At 39.3% G+C, this 22,907-nt stretch overlaps 1 protein-coding gene across 1 annotated transcript in view; it reads left to right on the top strand.

Annotated features, from left to right (window-relative positions):
* The window catches only part of LOC140229195 (ras-related and estrogen-regulated growth inhibitor-like), a 47,194-nt gene that overhangs the window by 16,542 nt on the left and 7,745 nt on the right, over positions 1-22,907 (top strand). Inside the window, exon 2 of the mRNA XM_072309464.1 lies at positions 22,555-22,611. Within this exon, the coding sequence (XP_072165565.1) occupies positions 22,555-22,611 (57 nt within the window). The remainder of the gene's footprint in view (positions 1-22,554; positions 22,612-22,907) is intronic.

Genomic DNA, 22,907 nt, shown 5'->3' with positions numbered 1-22,907 from the left:
TATTTCTGAAGTTATGATAAAAAATCGAACAATTTCTTATTATTCTTCAATTCAATTCAATTCAATTCAATTCAAATGATTTTATTTCCACATAAAGTAATACAAAGTAATATACATAACGCTTACATGAGTACATAACATCAAAAGGAACTTTCAATCACGTAATTTTCAACAGAACATGAATACAATTATAAAAATGATATCAACTCTGATTTGGATAAATAAACAAGTAAGCAATACAATCTCGATTTATAACTTTACATGGAAAAGAGGAATTCACAAGAAAAGCATAGCTTGTAAAATTTGTGAATTACTCTAGAAGGTGAGGGCATCTCAAGATCCGTCAAGGACTCCATGTATAAAATGCGGATTAACTCATTTTTCTGTCAAACTCTTCATGTAGTAAATGGTATAGGAGGGTAACTTTTGTTGCTGCTGCTGCTGCAGTTGTTGTTGTTGTTACTGTTTTGCCCTCTAACATGAAGCTGTTCATTAACCATAATTGTATTGTCCCTGATGATGCCACACTCCAGCGTGGTGCGCCACGTGAGTTGGGAGACAAATTTGTCGCCATCGTCAACAAGTGTGACTGCACGGAATGGAATATATATATATATTATTCTTCCTGGTGTGCAGGAAGGGCTCACTTCAGGACAAAATGAAACATTGACAAAGAGACCTCAGAGGATTGAAAACGTCATAAATAGTTTAATAAGGCGTGAAACGCAACCAACTTTGGACGTGGGGGGGGGGGGGGGGGGTTATTGGGGCTGATATTCATCCTTACTGCAATGAATACCCTAGTCGCCCATAATCATTTCATCGCGCCTTCCACGCTTAGATGGTGAGATAATGGCACAAAAAATAGAATAGTAATGGGATCGTACAATTCGCGACAGCTAGATCGATAAATTAGGTTGTCGCCCAAAGCGGCTAATTCTGAAAACGTCGTGAGACACAAGGTGGGTAGACTGTTGTCTTATCGAAATACAAATCGAGTGACAATGCTAGACGAATGACGGATCTTTCAATAAAATTGTAGGGGATGGTTTTTTGCAAGGGGGAGAGTTTTGATGGAGTACAACGAAGCAAAGCTGGCAAAGATGAGGAGACTGTAAATGAAAAAAAAAAAAGATAAAATAGAAAGGGGTGGTTAGAAATTGTATTGTATAATTATGTATGCATAGAACGCAGCGAGCGAGTGCACGAGAGCAGCCCGCACCCGCACATGCACACACCCTACAAGCACTTGTGTTCAACATGTACATGTGATAGGACCTGATTATGGATGTTGTCACATACATACATAAGCGGATAGATAGATAGATAGATAGATAGATAGATAGAAAGATAGACGTGTGAAAGAAATTGGAAAATTCTTCAAGTCCTGCATAATGTTTCGTTATGCGTACGAGATAACCGTACATTGTTCAACAATATTGTAATGCTCATCGCAAGGTAGAAATAAAGTTTCGCTCGGTTTCTCTTGCGTCATTATGACGTCACGAGTACGCTCCAGAGAGGGGGAGAGCGCGGGGGGGGGGGGGGGGAAGCACAACATTGCCGTCGAAGCACACAACAGGGGAAAGTAACCTGCGTTAGTATACTTACCCCTACCAAGGGACACTTCTGCCCGACTTTTCGCGGGTTCCTGCCAAACGGTATGTGAGCAGACGAGTGTTCTTTAGGGTGTTTTCGAAAGGTAGAGATCGTACTGGCCCGTGACCAAATGGACAGCAAGTGGGACCAGGACTGAATTTTTTACGACGACTATTTGTCCTGCACTTGTATGCAGACGCTGTTCATACTGTAAAGATATAGAGAGAAATAGATGATGATGCAAGTGCATCAGCAGTAGATATGAAATTCGAGATAAGGCGGTGGCTGCTCTGGCACGATTTCACCATGAGATTACGATTTTACGACCCGTAATGAAGATTGTGTCAGATCTTGTCTTGATGATATCCATAAGTAGAATCTACAGCCGATGTGCAGTAGAATATAATGTATACACTGCATTCGTTGCGGTGGTTATGCACATAATTGAAAAATGTGTTCGGGCTCACATAACAGTGAAGACTGTTTTATTTGTGTGTTCTTTATCTATTTTTATAGGGTTAAAAAACACTATCAGCCACAAGGCTTTTTTTTTTTTAGTAAGTCCGTATATCAGTTTACAGTTAAAAACAAATCAATATGATGCAGTACAAAAAAAAAAAAACTCTCACAGCAAGAGAAAAAAAAAATATAAACACAAAAAGGGAACAAGGAACAGCAGATTGACTAAAGTGGAAGACTTTTTCGTTTTAACAGGTGTACTGTGATGCCGAGGAAATAAGTATTAGCCCATAGCATGTGGTGAGCATTACATTACCTTCGCACGATCCATGGCTCTCAGTATCAATGGCCAAACCGTGTCCAAGTTAAACTCTCTTCGTACACCATTAAGTGCAGCGGCCTGTGATTGCTTTGGACGGGATTATGCTTCTTTCATGCGCACGCGCATCCTTACCCGCTATCACGTTTTCTTTCGAAGAGCCGAGATTATATCGAATTATCGTCAGAGCTACATTGCAGGGATAGAATGCTACGCCTGGCGAAACAGGCATCCATTGACTCCCTATATCGACTGGTGCTCCATGCTTCGCTTCCCAGGAATCGTCCTCTTCCGAAAGTGCAGGTGAAGTATCATGAGCATCGGGGACATTTTCATGGAATTGTTTCATCTTTTTTCCCTTATCGACATCGATTCACCACGCATGGCTCATTGATAATGACTAATAAATGCATGCACATTACTCCAGTTATGGAATTAATTTTCTCGTAAATTGTTTTCCACCACTTTGAAGGACAAACCCTAATACATTAATGATTGCCATTTCGGTCGTGAGGTTCCGGCGAAAGTTTCTCACAATCTTTTTGGGTTAATCTCGATCTGTTCTGTCCAATGAATACGATGGGTAGGGCAGAAGAAAAAGAAAGCAATGATAAGGAGACATTATGCTGCCCCCCCCCCTCTCCCGTCTAGAGGTTTAAAAAGTTTTCGACGCCTAACTTTAAAGTTTGAGGTTGCGTTAGTAACGCATCGACGGCAGATCAAAGCATTATATCTCTCTCCCTCTCTCTCTATTTACTCGCCTCTCTTTCCGTACATACCTCCGTCTCCTTCTATATACGAATTACATTTCTTTATCACTTTCTCTTTTTTTCCTTGCATCGCTTTTGAATCCACATCGGTCGACAGGTACCTATTCTTTCTCTCTGTTTTCCAACCTCTGCCGTGGCCACAACGGCTCCTCAACAATCACCTAATCGTCGTAAGAGAGCTTTCGAGAGCATCCAAACCATTTGGCGCCCCTTTCCTCCCTCTCTAGTTCCTCTTCCTTTCTTTTCCCGCTCCCCATCAATACCCGCCTCTGTTCCCCCGACTAGCTCCCATGGAGCATCCGCGCACCATTCCCGCTAAGAGTTTATTCCCACATCACGCATCAGCCTCGGAGGTGATACCATTATCGTAATTCGAGTCAGGTGGCAAGGCGATCAGGCCGGCCTATCATCCACGCGCTCATCACCCTCGTCGCCTTCCGATTCAAGGTCGCAATCTTGGGAAGACGTTCTCACGGCTCTCTTCATCCCATGGAGGGGTTCTCCGGGACTGTCAAATGGGATTACTTCAACCGCCCTCTTTGAACGAAATAACATCAAAAACAGGCAATGCGAGAGAGGGAGAGGAGAAGACACGAACACGTGTTGTGCCCAATCTGTGATGAGTAATTCGCTACCTTCTATAAGAGTATCACTGACGAGCTTTAATCTCCTTTTCATACGTTGCGTGTTGCATTTTAATGGCGACTGCCTGGATCCGTCAGCACTCTCCTATATAACCTTTAAAATAATATGTAGTGTGGTTTGCACTATAGGAGACTCCCGAATATTTTAAATTTCCAAATTGTAGCTGTCTTGAAAGAAAGAGATTATTAATGCAAAGTGGAGTCTTCTTTCATACTATCTAGATGACATCATCATAATCATCATCATCACCACCACCATCATTATAGTCTTCGTTTTTGTCATCGTCCTCAAGGTTTATGGTCGTGTTTCTATACAACACATAAATCTAAGTCCTTGAAATTAGCGAAAATATTCTTTGACCTTTATGGACTAATAGGTATTCTTATGACAGAATATGACCTTACACTACTGAATTCAGCGGCGTATTGGGAACTTAAGGGCCTGTTACATCGTTCTCATGAATTTGCAAGTCAGACTTTACATTGGGTTCTATATTTCCATGTTTACGATTTAATTGTTGGAAGTCAAAACAATTATACGCTGTGCGTACTATGATGTTATTTGACCGTTATTCCCGGGTGGTTTCCTTTGCTGATTTAGACATGTGATAGGACTATTACATGTTCTTCATAATTATTGTCTTGTTTGTGTTCAAACAAGACAAGAATTACTGGCAATTCTAAGACAGAATGTACTGCCTGCCCAGTATAGAAGTCTGCCCATCAAGGATTGTAGTCATATACGATTGCGAGTATAAACTAATTATGTGTAAAATGTTTAGAGTCCTATCATGCTACAACAGCGCCACAGTGTTTTCTCTATCTTCTTCTCATTAATTCTTCTTCTTCTCCATTATCATCAACATCTCCCTCTCATCTTTCCATTTCTACTTTCTCTGTTCCTTCTTTCTCTTTCTTTGTCTCTTTTGCTTTGTCTTCCACTTATTCTGCTTCCTTGTGTTTAATTAGGTGATACGCTATCAGCGTATCACCTATTGTGATTGTCAAAATCTCTCTTTATTTCTTTTTATTCTTCTTTCTTTCTGGACAATTTTGTGTCATCAATATCTCAAGAATGACATTACGGAATAACATGACATTTTCAGGGAACATGTCTCATGACAAAATCTAGCCACAATAAGGTTTTCATGACAGTAACATATCTATGACGTCATCTAGGCGCCATTTTGTGATTTTCGGACCATGTTACATGATCGATCATAACTTCATAACTAAAGGTCATTTCTGTATCATTTTCTGTGGACATTAAGTTTAGGTCACGCTCTATCTTACATGTTAATGCTAATTACCTAGGACATCATTACGCGCGCGTACGCGCGCATCAAACTTTTAAAAGGCTCAAAACAACTTTCCAATGGGAAATCTCGAAGTTTCAGACAATTTTAAGCGTTCCGCGCGTAGGCGTCCGTCCGCGCATTTTCGCGCGCAGTGCGCGTAAGCAACATGAAAATGCAATTGTTTTGACAGATTTGGATTCCTGATACATTAAGTAACAATATCCAATGATTTCCGATCAATTTTGACTTATAACAAAGGAATGCGCTGGCGTCAAAGTTGAAATTTCGTGTGCGCGTCTATGTGGAAATATAGTGAAAAACATGTCTTTGTTTATTTCGCCATAGCTCTTTAAAACGCAGGGTGACCCTATGTTTTTATTGCATATTACAAAAGCATATGAATTGGAAATAACATTTCAAGCATCAATATTTCCCGAAATACATTATGACGTCATCATATCATCATCTGAAATCAAAAAAAGTGGAATTAATTTTTTTGAGGTACTGTTTCTGACATTCATTTGCTCGTATCTCTCTTGTTTAAGCTCAATATTATCCCAAATTCAGATATGTTTTACTTTGAACATTTGCCTTTCAAGTCCATGTCATGGTTTTGAAATTTGATGACATCATCATACCTTAAATTGTGATTAAAGGTAAAGACTCAAAATCGGACAAATTTACGTGTATTGTCTATGGGAGGTGATTTTTTTTTAGACCATGCATTGACTTGACAACGTTTAAGCACCTTTATCTCAGCTGATTTTGCTCCATTTCCTCTGAAACTTATGTATGTTGTAGCTCAGACAATAAGCTGCAGTCATCATGCATTTTATATTTTAAAATCTCCTCATGAGGTCGACAATTTTGTAGTTAAAAACTGAAAATGAGAATACAATCTGTACGGAACGATTGGCGATCGTTGTTTGCAACTGTATATTGGTCGAATCCACGCGGCCACTTGTGGGAAGTTGAATAGCGCCATCTCCGTCAACAGTCACGATTGTATAATTAAAAATTTAAGTTTCGCAAACGATCTTCAGGACAGCCATTTGGCGTAATCGCTTAGCGCGCTGGGTGTTCATAACGCCATACGGGAAGGCGAGAAGTTCGACTCCCGCAGGACTTTTCCCTTTTTTTCTTTTTTTTTTTTCGGCTGTTCAGCTTTACTCGATGTCATTTATCGTATTATTTTATCAAGTATACGTAAGCCGTGAACACGGCTGCTCTATTTCCCTTAATTGTTTTGTATTGGAGTTTGGAGATTGGGTTTGCTTCATTAATTTTGTCACACTTAATGTTGTAAATTGCCCCTTGTTACAGTGTCCCGCTTGCCACCTTTCGTTTGCTCTTTCCTTTTCTCTTCATTGGTTATTGTTATATTGTAACAGGATAGGTAGGAACATGTACGTTTAGATAACTGGCAGGAATGGGAGCTGAATTGATTAATTCTAGTCCAGGTGTATGGCGCCTCGCTCATATCTTTGAAATTCCAGGTTGTTATTGTTTGACCCAATTACGGAATTGTAGACAGGTTTTATGTTTCTATAGAGGTATCTTATGCCACATGAGTGGAAGGCATCACTGTTTAGTAGTAGTAATGAACTTTTTCATGTTGTAAATGATATTAAGTTATGAATTTCACATCCAATCTTCGGGACAGCCGTGTGGCTTTATAGTCGCTTAGCCCGCTGCATTGTCATTATGCACTACCTTAGGACGAGATGTTCGAGACCCGCAGGACGCTATTATTTTTTCTCTCTCTCTTTCTTTGTTTTTCTTTTGGCAGTTCTGCTTTATTCCGATGTCATTTATCGTATTATCTTATCAAGTATATAACTACCCCACGAGACACAGTCACTCAAGTTCCATTTTTTTTTGTCGGAGGCTGGAGGTTGTATTTGCTTTATTTATCATACGTAATGTTGTAAATTGCCCTTGGTATACAGTGCCCCGCTTGCCACCTTTCGTTTCTCTTTCCTTTTCTCTACGTTTGTTCCTGTTACACTGCACAAGACAGGTCGGAAAATAATTTACATAACTCAACTGGAGCAGGAATGGCAACTGAATGAATTAACTCTAGGCCAGGTGTATAACGGCGTCTCGCTCATCTCTTTGAAATTCCAGGTTGTTATTGTTTGACCCAATAACGGAATTGTAGACAGGTTTTATGTTGCTATAGAGGTATCTTGTGCCACATGAGTACAAGGCATCACTGCTCAGTAGTAGTAATGAACTTTTTCATGTCCCTCCATGTCAATTATAGTGTGTTTAAAGGGGTTGTGCGTCTATCTGCCAAAGAAAAGGAAAACCTTATTTTCGCCATGGCTGTTTCTCTATACGTAGCCGTATGTGGTGAGTGTTGTTGGTATCTGAGCAGTGAAGAACAGAGCGTCAGGCTAAAATCCCCCTTAGTTATACGCGCTAAGCGTTCAATGTCATATATCTTTATTTATGTAGTCAATCACTGCTAATGGAGTTACAGAATTATGTTATGACACGTTTCACTGAAAGTTTGTAAAGCAAAGTTTATGGACAAGGCAAGCAATTGTACATAAATAATACCATTGATTTCAGAGGGAAATTATGTTATACCTAAATGTAAGAGTATCACTGCTTTGGAATTGGTGAGACAATATGCTTGGCACGAGGGCTTCCACTTCTAATAGCTGATCCCTTTGAAGATTTGTCGGTCACGGGTGATCGTCATGATTCATCTTTCACGTAGAAGCTTACGTTCCACACTCTTAGTTCGAGAAGACTTACCATCACACTTCAAATTGCGATTAAAGGTAAAGACGCAAAATCGGACAAGTTTACGTGTTATGTCAATGGGAGGTGATTTTTTTTTAAACCATGCATTGCCTTGACAACGTTTAAGCACCTTTATCTCAGCTGATTTTGCTTTATTTCCTCTGAATCTATAGTATGTTGTAGCTGAGACAATAAGCTGCAGAAATCACGCATTTTATTTTTGCAAATCTCATCAGGTTGATAATTTTGCAGTTTAAAACTGAAAATGAGAATGGAATGTCGACCAGACGATTACTGAATCATCTTTGACATACATAACTTTACGTTCCTCATGTTTTCTCGTCGAGACGTATGGCCGAGTGGTTAAAGGCGACGTTTCAGAGACGTGAGGTTGCGGGTTCGAACCCCACAAGAGCACGAAACAAAATACTTACTTTTTTTTTTTTTTACTTTTTTCTTCAATGGAGTACTACACCTTCACCTATGCAGAAATCACGTTCGCATGTAACCGCACCTATACGCACACACACACAATATCCCTTTGTTTTGTGTTGGAGACCAAAGCGCTTCGACTGGAAATTTCGACTTGAAAATACACATGTAAATGTGAAGGTGACCCTTAAAAGACCTTATCGCCATGTTTGATTTCTGTTTTTTAACAGTATAAAGACCTATTGGTAAATATTCATTTACATATCCTGTCTGATCGACTTACTTGCCCACGCCGACACACGCATGAAATGTTCACATGGTTGCATGACAGAAACAATTTCATCTGAATTATGTGGGACTGTATAAAGAATAGGACTTCACGAATGTGTCTCATGTCCTCTATTTGTCTGTTTATGCTAAAAAAACAACTGCTATAACATCTAATACATTTTGCTTCACTTGTCACACAAAAGGTTATAAATTGCAGTTGTGCAGTATATTTTTGCCAGCTCTCGTCTTCTCTTCCCTTTTCGCTACGTTTGTTTTGTTATACTGAAGGTGGGGATTTATGCATTTATATAAATACTTCAACTTGAGTGGGAAAAAGAACTGAATTGATTTACTCTAAGCCAGGTGTATACCGTCTCGCTCATCTCTGTGATATTTCGTACTGTTTGTTTGACCCAATAACGGAGTTGTAGACAGGCTTTATGTTGCTTTAGAGGTATCTTGCGCCACATGAGTGGAATGCATATGCTGTTTAGTATTAATGAAGAGTTCTTTCATGTCCCTCCGTGCCAATTACAGTGTGTTTAAAGGGGTTGTGTGTCGATCTGCCAAATAAAAGGCAAAACTGTTATTTAAGTAATGGCTGTTTCTCTATACGCAGCCGTAGGTGATGAGTGTTGTTGCCATCTGAGCAGTGAAGAGCAGAGTATCAGGTTATAATCCCCTGAGTTATATGTGCTAAGCGTTCATTTTGATATATCTTTGTTTATCTAGTAGTCACTGCTAATGGAGTTACATAGTTATGTTATGACACGTTTCACTGAAAGTTTGTAAAGCAAAGTTTATGGACTATGCAAGCAATGGTAGGCCTACATGATTGATACCATTGATTTTAGAGCGAAATTATGGAATGCCTAAATGTCATTGTCTCATTGCTTTGTTGAGACAATATGCTTGACACTCCTTCCACTTCTAACTGTTCCCTTTGAAGATGTGTCGGTCACGGGTGATCGTCATGATTCATCTTACGTTCCACACTCTTGGTTCGAAAAGACTTACCATTTAGTTACGTGGTTAGAAGCTATGTCTCTTTCTTTATTTTAGTTGAGGTAATGCCGCTTTCGTCTAGGTACAAATCATATTGTCTTGTAAACAAACACACACTCTCTCTATTTGCCTCTGTTTTGTTTTTGGACGTTTCATTGCTTTTTCTGCCGGAAAATTTCACAGGCTTGTAGCTGCAAGGGCTTTCTTTATTTTTCCTTTTTTTCTTAGGCAGTTCAGCTTCACTCCTATGTCATTTGTTTCACTATTTCCTCAAGTATACACATCCCCACGAACACAAACACGCAATTTCCCTTATTTTATATCGGAGGTTAGAGTGTTTCTGTTGCTCGTGGGAATTTTTGTTTATCGCCAAATTACAATTCATTTAGCTAAACATGGATACTCAACCAGCAGAGCCCTTAAAATAAGTCAGCAAGTAGTTACTAGTACAATATAGCACCATATTTCGTCCGGGTATAAATCCCATTCTGTAAAGACACGCACTCGCTGTATTTTCCTTTGTTTTGGATTGGATGATTCATTGCTTAATTGCTGGAAAACTTTACAGGCTTGTAGCTTTAAGAGCTCTCCAAACTGATCATATTAATGACAAGATTCGATATAGCAGTTTTGGTTATGGAAATAAGGGCTAGAGTTCATATTTTTAAAAGACCACTATTAAAGTCAAGACGATCTTTAGAACACTGTATTGACGTGTTTCAATTTGTTCGTGTTTATATTTGTTCGTCATCGTAGAGATACACTGTGCTAAGAAAACCTGTTAATCTACTTGGGCCTACTTGCACACGCAGACACACGTACAGGACTTTCCATGTGGTTTGCATTGTTACTAACAATATGATCTGAATAATGAAGGTCCAAAAAAATCGACTTTGCTAAAATATTATTGCAGAAATATAACTTAAAGTCGCTATATTTAATTGTTTCGTTGTCAATCACTGGTGACCGATATCTGATGACCCAAAGCGTATCACCTAACTCGTCTTTAAAGTGACGAGTTTCATGTCTCGTTCTATTTGTGTTCTTCTTCTTTTTTTCTTTTTATTCTTTTCCTCTCCACGAACTGGGCGGGCATGCACTATATACAAGGGTGCTCTGGTGAACAGCGCACACTTTCTCACTTTACAACGCATACACTGGCATACATCGCGCGCTATCTCCTTGCAAAGAAATTGTAAAGCAAACATGCATAAAAAGAGCACTCTCATAAATTGAAGTTCGGTTTGTTCAAGGATTAGTTCCATGTATGTAGCTATTCACACACAAAAAAGGAGAAATGTAGCCTGTACTCTAGTCGAATGACGCAAGCGTTAATCATTCACGTCCCAATTTTGTTCTTGGGACAAAACTGGGGACAAAAAAAAAGAGAAGAAGAAAACGCTTAACGTTTCGCCTGTATCTTGTGTTGTAGAAAATCTACCGAGCAAACTAAAAGGAAGCCAGCTGCAACCTGGGGCTACCCAGGGGAGAACTTCAGCTATCTCTAGGCGGAGATAACAAATTTAGGGGCTGAGTAAAGATGCGGCTGTCTGAATTTTATGATTTACGCGAACAATTTGTCTTCTCCGTCACTAGAAGAAGCGTTGGATTTGGCACGAAGCTTTCAGAAATATCAAAGCATTCAGTAAATCCGCCGTATATCATACGTTGTCTGTGGTGCGAGCGCACATACCAGGTAGGCGCGCATAAAATTCCCGGGAATAACATTAATCACTGCCATTCACGAACGAACGAACTCAGTGATGTTTGTTTTCTTTCTACAAGTCTCTCTTCTCCCGTTCTCATGCCCCTCCGTCCCCTTCTCTTCATTCTATCTCACCGCTCCCGCTCCTGCCCCCCTCCCCCCCCCCTCTCTCTCTCTTTAGTCCCTTCGGCCTCAACCCACCCCCTCTTCCAATTCTTTATATCCCGTTTGTTTGTTTGTTTGTTTGTTTGTTTGTTTTTTAGTGTTCAATAATAGCGCGGCATAATGGAAGTATATTACGAGAACTGCATTCGTCATAAAAAGAAGATTATGACTGTGTAGATGTCGCTGATCGACAATCTACGTTAGGCGTTACACGCATGCTGTTTCACACTCTAAGGTAGCTAATTATCTATGGACCCTCGTGGCTGTGCATGAATTTCATGATTTTTTTTTCTTAATTCATTTAGCGTTGCGTAGACAAATCATGCTGCGAGACCTTGCAACCGGCTCAGCTTCGATCATTTGGAGAATAAAATGGAGCTTCTCGCAAGGTCAATCAGATGTTAATGCGGCTAGACAATTATCTTATACGGTCAAACGGCGCAGTCTTGGACAATCGCACGGGGCGTATAGCTTGGACGTTAACAACAATACGCCTTGAGATATCTGTCCATCATGCGATGAATCGGATTGGATTATATTATCAATGAAGAAACAAACTCCCCAGGAATGGTAGTCTATATATAGCAGAGATGGAAAAAAAAACATGCTACTATCAGCTAACAATTGGTTTTACACTAATTAAGGGGACAGATTAAGGGGATATTCTCAGTGAAGATGAAAAGTATGCTATACTACTAGCTGACCATTTGTTTTGGAGGGTTTGCCTGACTTTTATCAAGCACAGTGAACAAACAAAGTATTATTCTGTTTTGCTTTCTAAACCATCTCATACTTGATGTAATATCAGAGGGTGATTTCAAACTTTATTAATTAGGTGTTCGGTGAATACGTTCTCACGCCCGACCTGAAAATCTAGGTGGTTAGATAAATATTTGTCGATAGATAATTATGTAATTGGACGCGACGGTGTTCTCTGAAGAAATCGAGGCACGACGAGTATTCTGTAAACAAATTATAGAGAATTATATAAACGAGATGTCTCCGGGTCGCGCCTTTTTCTGGGTCCAGAGGGAGATGTGCATGGTGTCGTGGCCGATTTGTGCATATCACGACATGATTTTCACCCAAAAAGTATATACCACAATTATGATACATATCACTTGGCAAACTACGCTCCCCCTATTATACTACCGCTACCTCCACCGCCAAACACCACCTTATTCCTCATTAGTCTAGTTTTCTCGTTACTATGAGTTCTGTTTTGTTTTTTGTTTTGTTTTTTTTTTACTTCTTCTTGGTACAGGGAGATATCTAAGAGTACTGTTTGAGCTTTTTTGTGGCTATGCAAAGAGTGCTTACAAAAATAAGGAAATCCATTTAATCTCAAAATATCGCGGTGCATTTCAGTTAGATTACACTGGATTATGGAAGGTTTTTCTATTAGTCTCGGGTATCGAAAGCTGCAGGAATTTAGCTTGATCTTTATTCCAAACGTAAAGCTGGAAAGCAGATAAGTGTGTGTTTGTTTGTGTTTTTTTTTTTGTGGCTACATGTTCGTCTTTTTGCGGCTAAGTCATAAAACCATTTGCCTTTCTTAAACTAAAAACTCGCTCCCCGCAGGTTCTGTACTTATCTTTCAATCTGATCAATCTTGCGAATAACACGCACGTCAACAATATCGAATGCTCCTATTTATTATGTATGGGTGCATGAGGAAGAAAGACGTATAAGAAACAACTAAACAAAGAAACAGAATGCCACTTCCGTTCGCTTACCTGTAGATGGAATAATTGCCAATGCCTGGTTAGATTTAAGAATAGTCTATGAATTAAAGTCCTTTTATGACTCAATTTGGCTCTGGGTATATATTGGAAAGACTCTGATGATACCCATTACTGTTACCTAGACTTAGTGTTGGACAATCCGCTGCACTTGAAAATAGTGATGCCGTGTGGATCGTTGGGAGGGGACAAGCACTGGAAAGAGCTGCAGTAAAAGGGACTATAATGCAGGAGAGTGCCACACATTGCATACTCTCTTTTCGGTGATGCCACTGCCTGACGGGATCGCAGGCCAAATTGAAGCGGTTGCCCTAAAAATTGACATACCGCCTTCTGCGAATCAAGAGTATAGATCATGCGCGCGGAGAAGAAACCGAGTTAGGCAGTCAAACTAATGGATATATCAATCAGGGTCGATAGAAAATGCACTTCAGAGATAAACACAGTGACATACACACGCGCACACACACAAAGAAAGAGTAGGGGAGAAGTAGAGAGCAATGATTGCATTCATATACGCTCATTTTCTTCGGAATCGTAACGTTGGTTTACTTTGCAGGAAAGCTTCTGGGAACTAGAATATAAAGATCCTCATATTATGGGCAAATCTAGAATGGAAGAGGATGGGGGGGGGGGGTGAGGACTTACTTCCGAAGTGAAAGTACTCTGAAATGGGAGTGCAATGTGTGGATATACATCAAGCCATCAGCGTTGGTCCATCTATCTAACCTTCACACGACAGGGACCGACAGAGAATAAAACAGCCACTTACGCCGGAAACCGACGGCAAACCGATTCGGACGGCCTAAAAGCCCTTTGCATCATTTTTTTTTTTTTTTTTTACTTGAAAACCAACTCATATAAAGTTTGGAAGAAAACAGTAGATTCGGGCAAAGTCTCGATTTCAGTGCGTGGAAGGATAGCTGCTTCCGCATCAGAACTTGACTTAAGTTAACCTTTCATAGTGTGTACAATTAATCTTCTACTGGTAGCCTTGAAGATGGAGGCATAGTATAGGCATAGTAGGCATAAGTACAGACCATGCAGTGGGAGATAGAATCTTACAAGTGAAAAGCATGCTAACAAGGATATTATGTCATAATCATAGAAACAGAAAATTCCTGAGGGACTTGTCACCACATCACTTCATTCAGTGGAGGTTTTTTGTTATTATCAATTAGCTAGTCCTGATAGTGGAGAAAAGAAGAACGGTTCCTATGGTAGGTATTGTAACTTTGATCCATTAACCGATACGATAGTAAGTCATTATAATCATGATAGTACGCTACACGATACAGGCGCATTGACCTAAGCAAACACATTGCATTCTTTTTCAAGCTAAAATATCACTCTCGCGCTCGATGGACACCGCTATGACCCGATATATCGTATTCGATTTAATCGAAAATAAAACATCTCATAGCAACCGCGATTGGGTATAGCTCTGAGATTGGTACTTCAGACGAACCATATTGGCTAATGTTTCCCGATTTCGTTGTTACCCATACTGAAATTGTGCTATTAATGGCGTACAATCTTTCACACATTTCTCATGCATATAGATGTACATTTTAAAACAAAGAAAATCGACAGTTCTGCAGGCATATGAGAAGTATGTTTCACTTTAGTTTTCTTTGGATAGAGTCATGGCAAGTAATACTTGTACACTCGTATATGGGGCACTGTTGCGCGAAATTGGATCGTGTACCTGTGGTATTACCAACACGCTCGCAAATCGTCTGTTAATCAAACTTAAAGATCGTTTGCGAATTTCATCGAAGACTGCCTTTCTATCTTGGAAAGGTAAATGCAGCTTTACCGCCTTCCGCTCCAGTTTCGGGAGAGCTGCTCGATCTTCCGAACGCAAATATCACTATTTTTCCCCGATGTCATTCCGATAGCATATTTGCTCTGCGAAAATACTTTGCCTTCCGTGGGTGGCGCGATGAGTTACATTAGTACGTGAGTGGTCAGTAGTGCGTGTATGTATGTATGTGTATGTGTGTGTGTGTGTGTGTGAATGTGAGTTTGTCTTTCTGTCTGTTTGAATGGGTAAAGAGGAGGACATTGTCTCATAACCCTGTGCGATTTTTGACCGAGTAATCGTCGCAAAAGTTGATAAAGATTCTTTTTTTTTTTTAAATCAAGATGTAAGCAACCACAATGAGTGCATTCCAGACATACTGAAAGCGGAATCACAGATGCCGTCACGTCGGTGTGAATAAGGGCATTATCATTTTAGTTTGAGCAAGCTCATCGTTGTAATCATAGACTGATGATAATTGATAATCAGTGCCATGTCGCTGCTCGATTTACCACTTCATTTATTTTATTATCATTATGATTATCATTATTATATTTATATAATATATCATTATTATTTTATTGTTATTATCGATATTATTATCATTTTATATATCATATATAATTACAGAGCCCCATTAAAGACCTGGGCCCCGTTTCATAAAAGATGTTAGGATAGCAACTCTTGCTAGACTAGCAAATCTCCGTGGCAACAGCCAATCAGGAAGCCCAATTCTTGTCGTTACTGTGACAACTGCCATTCCAGCAAGAGTTGGTATCATAGCAGCATTTTATGAAATGGGACCCAGAAGTAACAATCATTTGTCACTACTGAAAAAGGGCTACGTTTTCCTCTTGAACTCGTTTTGCAAACATTTATTATACTCTATTGAATTTGTTGATTTTTAAGTACGGAAATAAACAAACAGACTTCAGTAGTACCAGCCAGTCAGTATCGGGATGCTAATATTGATGACGGAGGCATTACGACATCTTTAGGGTTTTTTTTTCCACTTTGATATTGTATTGCGCACCTGAGACACACGTTAAAAATACATACTAATTATCATAACAAACGAAATCAGAACGGGTAACCGTCAAAGGGCGTAACAACCACAGCATAAACTTAAGGTTATACAAGCCTCATTAGAGAGGAGATAAGTAAGCCACAGCTGGTGAACTATCCTGGTCAATCAGGTTAGATTTTGACGTCAAAACCTTTGGCAATTAATGATTGCCAAAAAAATTCCACCTGTACCCTCGAAAAGAAGACATTGCGTATTTTTCCGTAGCTTACAATCACAATTTGATGGATGGTGTGTAAAGCCAGTGACGAAAAAAGACATGTTGGGATATTTGTGCAATCATTTCATATATATATATATATATATATATATATATATATAATATGATTATGTAGGTACACCAAATTGGTGAATTGCTGTCAGTTATAGAAATGTTGTCATTCGTCAAAGATATGCATGGAAAGTTGTGTAAGACATGATCTTCGATGCGATAGATAGTTTAGAAGGAACATGGGTGGAAAAAAAAGACATAGCATGTAGTTGGGTTACATATTCATTCCCAGTCAATGTCATACATAATGCACCTGTTTTCACATGTTATTATGGTGAGCCAGTAGTTTTTCTTACCGTTATATATCATGTTTGAAACCCATCATTTTGCACTGCGATGTCGTTACGGGAACCGAAATAAATAGAGGCAACATTATACAAAATCCAACGAAACGGATGCGGCGACGCGTACAAAAAGATAACAAACTCAGCAAGCGACCTAATGAAATTATGGCGGATCGAGTTTGTCTAATCAGGCTGCGACATATGACGATCTCTCCGCCATTACCAACTCGGCCTGTGAGCCCAAGCGCCACCCGAGCGTGCGCCCTCATTTTCGACCCAGAATTTCATCCAGGCTGGAGGCGATCCGAAAAAAAAAATCAGAGAGGTGAAGAGAGAATTAGGAAGGTAAACGAGTAGAAAAAAAAAAAAGAAAAGAGGAGGAAAAAAGAAAAGAAGAAGAAGAGGGGAGGAAGGAGATGGAGATCGGGAAGAGGGTTCAGAGCAATTGAAACCGGGAGGACGGAAGTTAAGTCCCTGGTTGAGGCTTGGATGACGTTGCTCACAAGGTCTTTGGGAGCGACCATCAAGATAATCAGCTGAAATTCACCACAGGATCCGAGATATGCGATTCTCGGAAGAAAGTTGGGCAGATTGTTCAAACGCCCATTTGAACTTTAAGATGCGGAAACGGAAGCATCTATTTTTTTATTACTATTATTTCTTTTAGTTGCCAAAAGTGCTATACTGTGGCTTCACTTGTTTTGTTGCATCGGGACGACTAAAATACTTACTGAAACTGTTCATGAAATTTCGAAGAGGCACGTTGTTGACGCAGTACTCATGTCCTGATGGGTTATTCATCAAAATGACAGAAAAAAAAATGTCATTCATCAAAGTTCAGAAAGGAAGACAACGTGAAAAGGAACAATTCCCTTTTCTCACTACAAAATAATATTTGAACCCGGCGCCGAGTCGATCGGCAGCTGCTCGGCAGTTAGTATCGCTGCTCATTGATTGCTTTGAATCTCAGAATAATGAATACGCTCCTTCTATACGTTGCAGATGATGATATATATATATATATATATATATATATATATATATATATATATATATATATATATATATATATACTGTGGCAACAACTACCACCAGTTTAGACGCATTCCATCACAAGCAGGTTAGTTTTGAAATCCGTCCGACCAGGAGCAGACGTATACCCTTGTGTGTATGTTCTGCTTCAGAAACGGATTTTTAATCTAACATCACATCGCATCCTGGTCGCTGATGAAGAATGCGATGACTAACCTGTTTGGTGTCTTGTTTCAAAAACATGCGCTTTCCTCGCCAGGATAAAGCGTTTTAATGCCATTTTAGGTTTTAATCTCTTATATATATATATATATATACATATATATATATATATATATATATATATACATATATATATATATTGAGTAACTTGCTCTTTCTGTAAAGATTTTGCCGAGACAGTGAGGGGACAGTTATTTCCCAAGAATTAGACCGTTAAATGTTCGCGGTTTTGTTCCGCACGTTCAACACCAACGCAACATGCTCGGCTTTCGATCCGAAATCCTCGTTTTCAGCTGTGAATGTCTAAATATTGGTAAACAACTCCTCCAATCGAAAAAGTGCCGCCGGGGGTAGAAGGAAAGAGACTCAGAAAGGGGATGGGCGAGCGTCCTTGGGAGGGTGGGAGAGAGGGGAGGGACGGTGACGAAGGAGAATCCCAAATAACATCCATGCGAATTGACACACTTCTTGCGCGGTACCGCTTTCCGCAGAGAGCCGTCGGAAATAACTTGAAGAATCGGTAATCAATAAACGCTGCCGAACGAATTTCACATCGCCATCGTCAAAACGCACGAGGGAGACGAAAATGTCGAGATTTGCATCTTCTCGTTCTTACATCTCTCGCGGGAAAGAGAGGGAGGGGGAGAGAGAGAGGGGGAGAGCGGGTATGTTCACTCCCTCCCCCCCCCCCCGTCAATCATGCGTTCATGTACCTGGCTGTATTTGATCGTTCAATTAAGGAAGAATGCCCGGAGAAAAAGAATCTCTCTATTTTGAAACTCACACCCATGGCCTTATCGAATGCCATTCCTCAGATTTTCCCCTTATTCTAAAGACCAAGTGTATAGGGAGAAAGATACCAGTGTGATTGTCGATTTTCTGTTTTGTCAAACGCTCTGGAGGACCTCCAGGCGCTATTGTGATGTTGTGCATTTTTTCAGAGACAAGATAGAGGCTTGTGCGTCAGCCACACTGAAGGTTTGATAATAATGTTTGAACGGCAGCATAATCACATTATCATCTTTACCGGGATTCGAGAACAATAACCAAGTACCCGCTATTCACTTTTCAAATTGGCGGTTTCGTGTGACGAATAACTCGTTTTCTATCGCCACAGGTCAAACGCTCGGAGAGTTGCTTCACATCAGCGTTAGATCCTGTCCTGGGCCCTATCTCGGTTACAGCTCGTTATTCCGAAGGTTCATAATTCCAAAGGCTCTTTATTCCGAAGATTCGTTATTCCGAAGGTTCATTATTCCGAATTTTATTTTCGGATTAACGAATATTCGGAATAACGAACCTTCGGAATAGCGAACCTTCGGAATAACGAACAGCAACCCATATCTCAGACCAATTAAAGATATAACGCGAAGTCGGCTGTTAATTTTGTGTGTGAGACACACAGACTATGATAGACACCTATATAGAATGTACATGCACACATTTCTCAAGGCACGCATAAAAAACGATCATTATCTTTAAAATAGCGACTTGTACGTTCATGAGACGGTTGTGATCGCACAACGCGCGGCTTGATTCTGGAAAGTTTGTCTGAGCGTGTCGATTTCGTTGGCAGAGAATTGTACCGTGACATTACCGTTTACATATTATATCTTACACGGATCACGTTCCTTCGAAAACGGGCATAATTTGACTCGTACGAGGGGCAATTTTATCTTGATTTGATGTTGATTTGGCACAGATCCTAGCAATGCATGCTATGAAGCGACTGTCTGCGATGATTGGTGTCGGGTGCTGCGACAACAATTTCATCGGCACGATTCACGGATCTCACTTTCCTTGTTTGCTTGTGTGTTGGGTGGGGGATGGGGAAGGGGAGGAGAGTTATAGAGGTATATATATCCGTTTAATGTCCCCGAGCTCTCTGAATAATTTGCCTTGCGGTATGATAACTCCGTGCCTTAATCTATCAAATCCCAGAAATCGGGTTTATCGGGTTTAGTGCGGTATTTTTGAATAATATTTGTCCACTATTCACTTTCATTGTTTCAGAAGAAACATTATGAACAGTCGAACCCTATGTTTTTCAAACAGGCATATAGCTGTGTGCTTCTGTTGCAGGATTTCAAGAGCGCCTTTAATACCTTATTTATAAACGACATTAAAACTTGCAACTTATAGTTTGGAGTTCCCCTTTTTCTCTCTCACATTGGCAATTTGCTCATGAATTTCTTTCTGATGTCATTGAGACTAAATTGATATAACGAGTTCCTTCTGATCTTTCTCTAACATAGAATATGCAGTCAAATTTCATTATCCAATCCAATAACAAGAAGGTCATTTCTGTCTTAACCTTCCCCTTGGACATATTGGGTTTGTCAAAAGGAACAGAGAGCGAAGACCTCATCAGATACTCCACCTAATGATCATTTATTTTGGAGCATACCTGGATGAGAAAATCATTACAACAAGCACGCCTTGGTATCATCGAGGCGCACATGCTGTTGTCATGGTGACGAGTGCAAGTTCGTCACGATCTTTAAAAGGTCACCATCTTCCTAGAATTCGCCGTTAGATCTCGCTTTCATGCCCGTTAAATAGGTTGTCACTCTGAGGATGTGATCCCTCCAGAATGTATCGTAAGATGAAAAGCGTAATCCATCTATTTGGTGTAATGGTATTCCGCCTAGGTTATTAGCCATAGTAAGGAAGAAGAGTAAAGCACCTTGCATATTTCATATATATATATATATTTTTTTTTTAAACAAGGAATATATATATATATATATATATATGTATATATATATATATGTATATATATATATATATATATATATATATATATATATATATATATATATATATATATATATATATGTATATATATATATATATAATATATGTATATATATATATAAATATATATGTATATATATATATATATTCATTTCTTCTCTATAGATGCTATCATTCAAATAAGTTGGGGAAAAAGAAATAGGATATTAAAACGATCATCGATTGATCATCTTTGCAAAATTTAATAATAAGGCACTAAATTCAGAAGATGTAGCATGACTTTTTAATTTTGATTTTAAAGTGAAAATATCAATGTTTTGAAAGTGTGTGGGTGTGTGTGTGTGTCTATATCTATGTATGCGCATGTGGTCGAGAGAATGTTTGACGTGTTAATCGACAAACTCATAACTATAAACACCACATTGAACGCAGGTAGATCGTCCTGTATTTTTCAGTTTTCTCTTACCACACATTGTCGGTATAAAAGGCTGGCTTGATTATACAAACACATAATTTAATGTATATTATTTACTACTAAAGTATAATGTGTATTATGTATATGTGTGTGTATGCGTGTAATGTACGTCCGCGTGTACCGTTGCTGTCAATTCTTAAATTTCGTAATTCGCTGTACTGTGTGTACATAATACGTACACGTTATGTATATGTAAAATATATTTCTGTACAGTGAAACACTTACCTGCTCATGGTCTATGTATAGTGACGTAAGATTTCTTACTGGAGTGTGATTGAGATTTGACACTACATATTCAGGGAAGATGGAGGCAATGCGATTCAAGGGGGGGGGGGAGGAAGGATACATGACCTCTGGTTTAGGCCTCAAGTCTTCAGATATAATCTAAGGCATTGTAAGGGTTGATAGTGTCCTTCATCTGCCCTCGATTCGTCTCTATCTCTTTTTTTTTTGTGTGTGTGTGTGTGTGATACGTTAACGCCGAATCGGAGGTAAAAATGTGCAAATTGCGAAAAACGATACGTTATCCAGGAGCGCGAAACGGTACGAGGTTGATTGCAGTGTGACGTCCACATTCTGCGTACACAATCGGCGTACGTGAAGTGGGTCGACTATTAACACCTTACGCGCATCCTCCCTCCCCCCCCCCCCCCTCTCTCTCTCTCTCCCTCCCTCTCTCTCTCTCTCTCTCTCTCGCTCTGCAACTTGGGTGCTTTACATAATCAACGCGAGATGGTCAAGATCTGTTTGTGCGTACATATGGTTCTTTTGTGTTCGCGATTAATTTACGTTTCTCAGTGCGAGGCGGTGACAGATTTTATGGCCGATCAGCTGACGCAGATTCTGTACGTTGGTTCAAGATATTGAGCACTTGACTAGAAGGAGTTTGAGATCAAAGCACTTTAGGCGCTCTACTTTTAGAATTCGATGAGACTTTTATCTGTTTATGCTTGTCTATCAAAATTGAATTTGTGCTTTTTGTATGTTACCCGATATTAAAATGTTGTTTTGTCATTGCATTGGAAGTAAAAAAAAAAAATAGTGAATCCCTTTCAGATTAGAAAGAAAAAGAGACAATCGTGACTATCGGTGTTATTACGTCAATAAATCGTTCACCATAATTAGTATATTTACGTATATTATGTTTTATATGTATAATGTACATGTACATACCTGATTACAAACTGTTTCTTTATTTCTCTGATTCAATCTAAATTATTCTTACTTATGAGAGACAAAATAGTGCGTTTATTGAGTATAGTATTATGTATTATGCATTGTGCATTATGTATTATGTAATATTATGTATTATGCATTATGTATCATAATTATGTATTCTGTATTATCTGATTATGTAGTATGTACTATGTATGATGTATTATGTAGTATGTGGTATGTATTGTATTCTCATTCTCAACTTCCTTTTGTATTTCTCTTTTCTCTTGTGTCATTGCATCATGTAGCTGTCACAGTGAGGTTTCTGACGCGGAGGTACATTGGAGAATACGAGAGTGATTCCGGTGAGTGTATAAGACTACAATATCCCGATAGCGCTTCTTTCATTCTGGTAGAGCTTTCTCTATCCCTCTTTCTCTATATTTCGCTCTACCTCTCTCTACCCCTCTCTCTCTCTCTCTCTCTCTCTCTCTCTCTCTCTTTGTAGCAGTATCGAAAAAGTAATACCAATATTATCGTGATGACGCACATAGTATCCATACGTTAATAGTTGATGAACGTTAAAATCAATGTTTCCAAGGTTTTAGCCATTACAGACTCTTGAGATGAGTGACCTCCAGTGATATCGAATAAGACGAAT

Source organism: Diadema setosum, chromosome 5 (genome assembly GCF_964275005.1).
Source record: "Diadema setosum chromosome 5, eeDiaSeto1, whole genome shotgun sequence".
Lineage (NCBI taxonomy): Eukaryota > Metazoa > Echinodermata > Echinoidea > Diadematoida > Diadematidae > Diadema > Diadema setosum.
The sequence above is the reverse complement of the archived record's forward strand: the minus strand, read 5'-3'. Positions and strand labels throughout refer to the sequence as shown.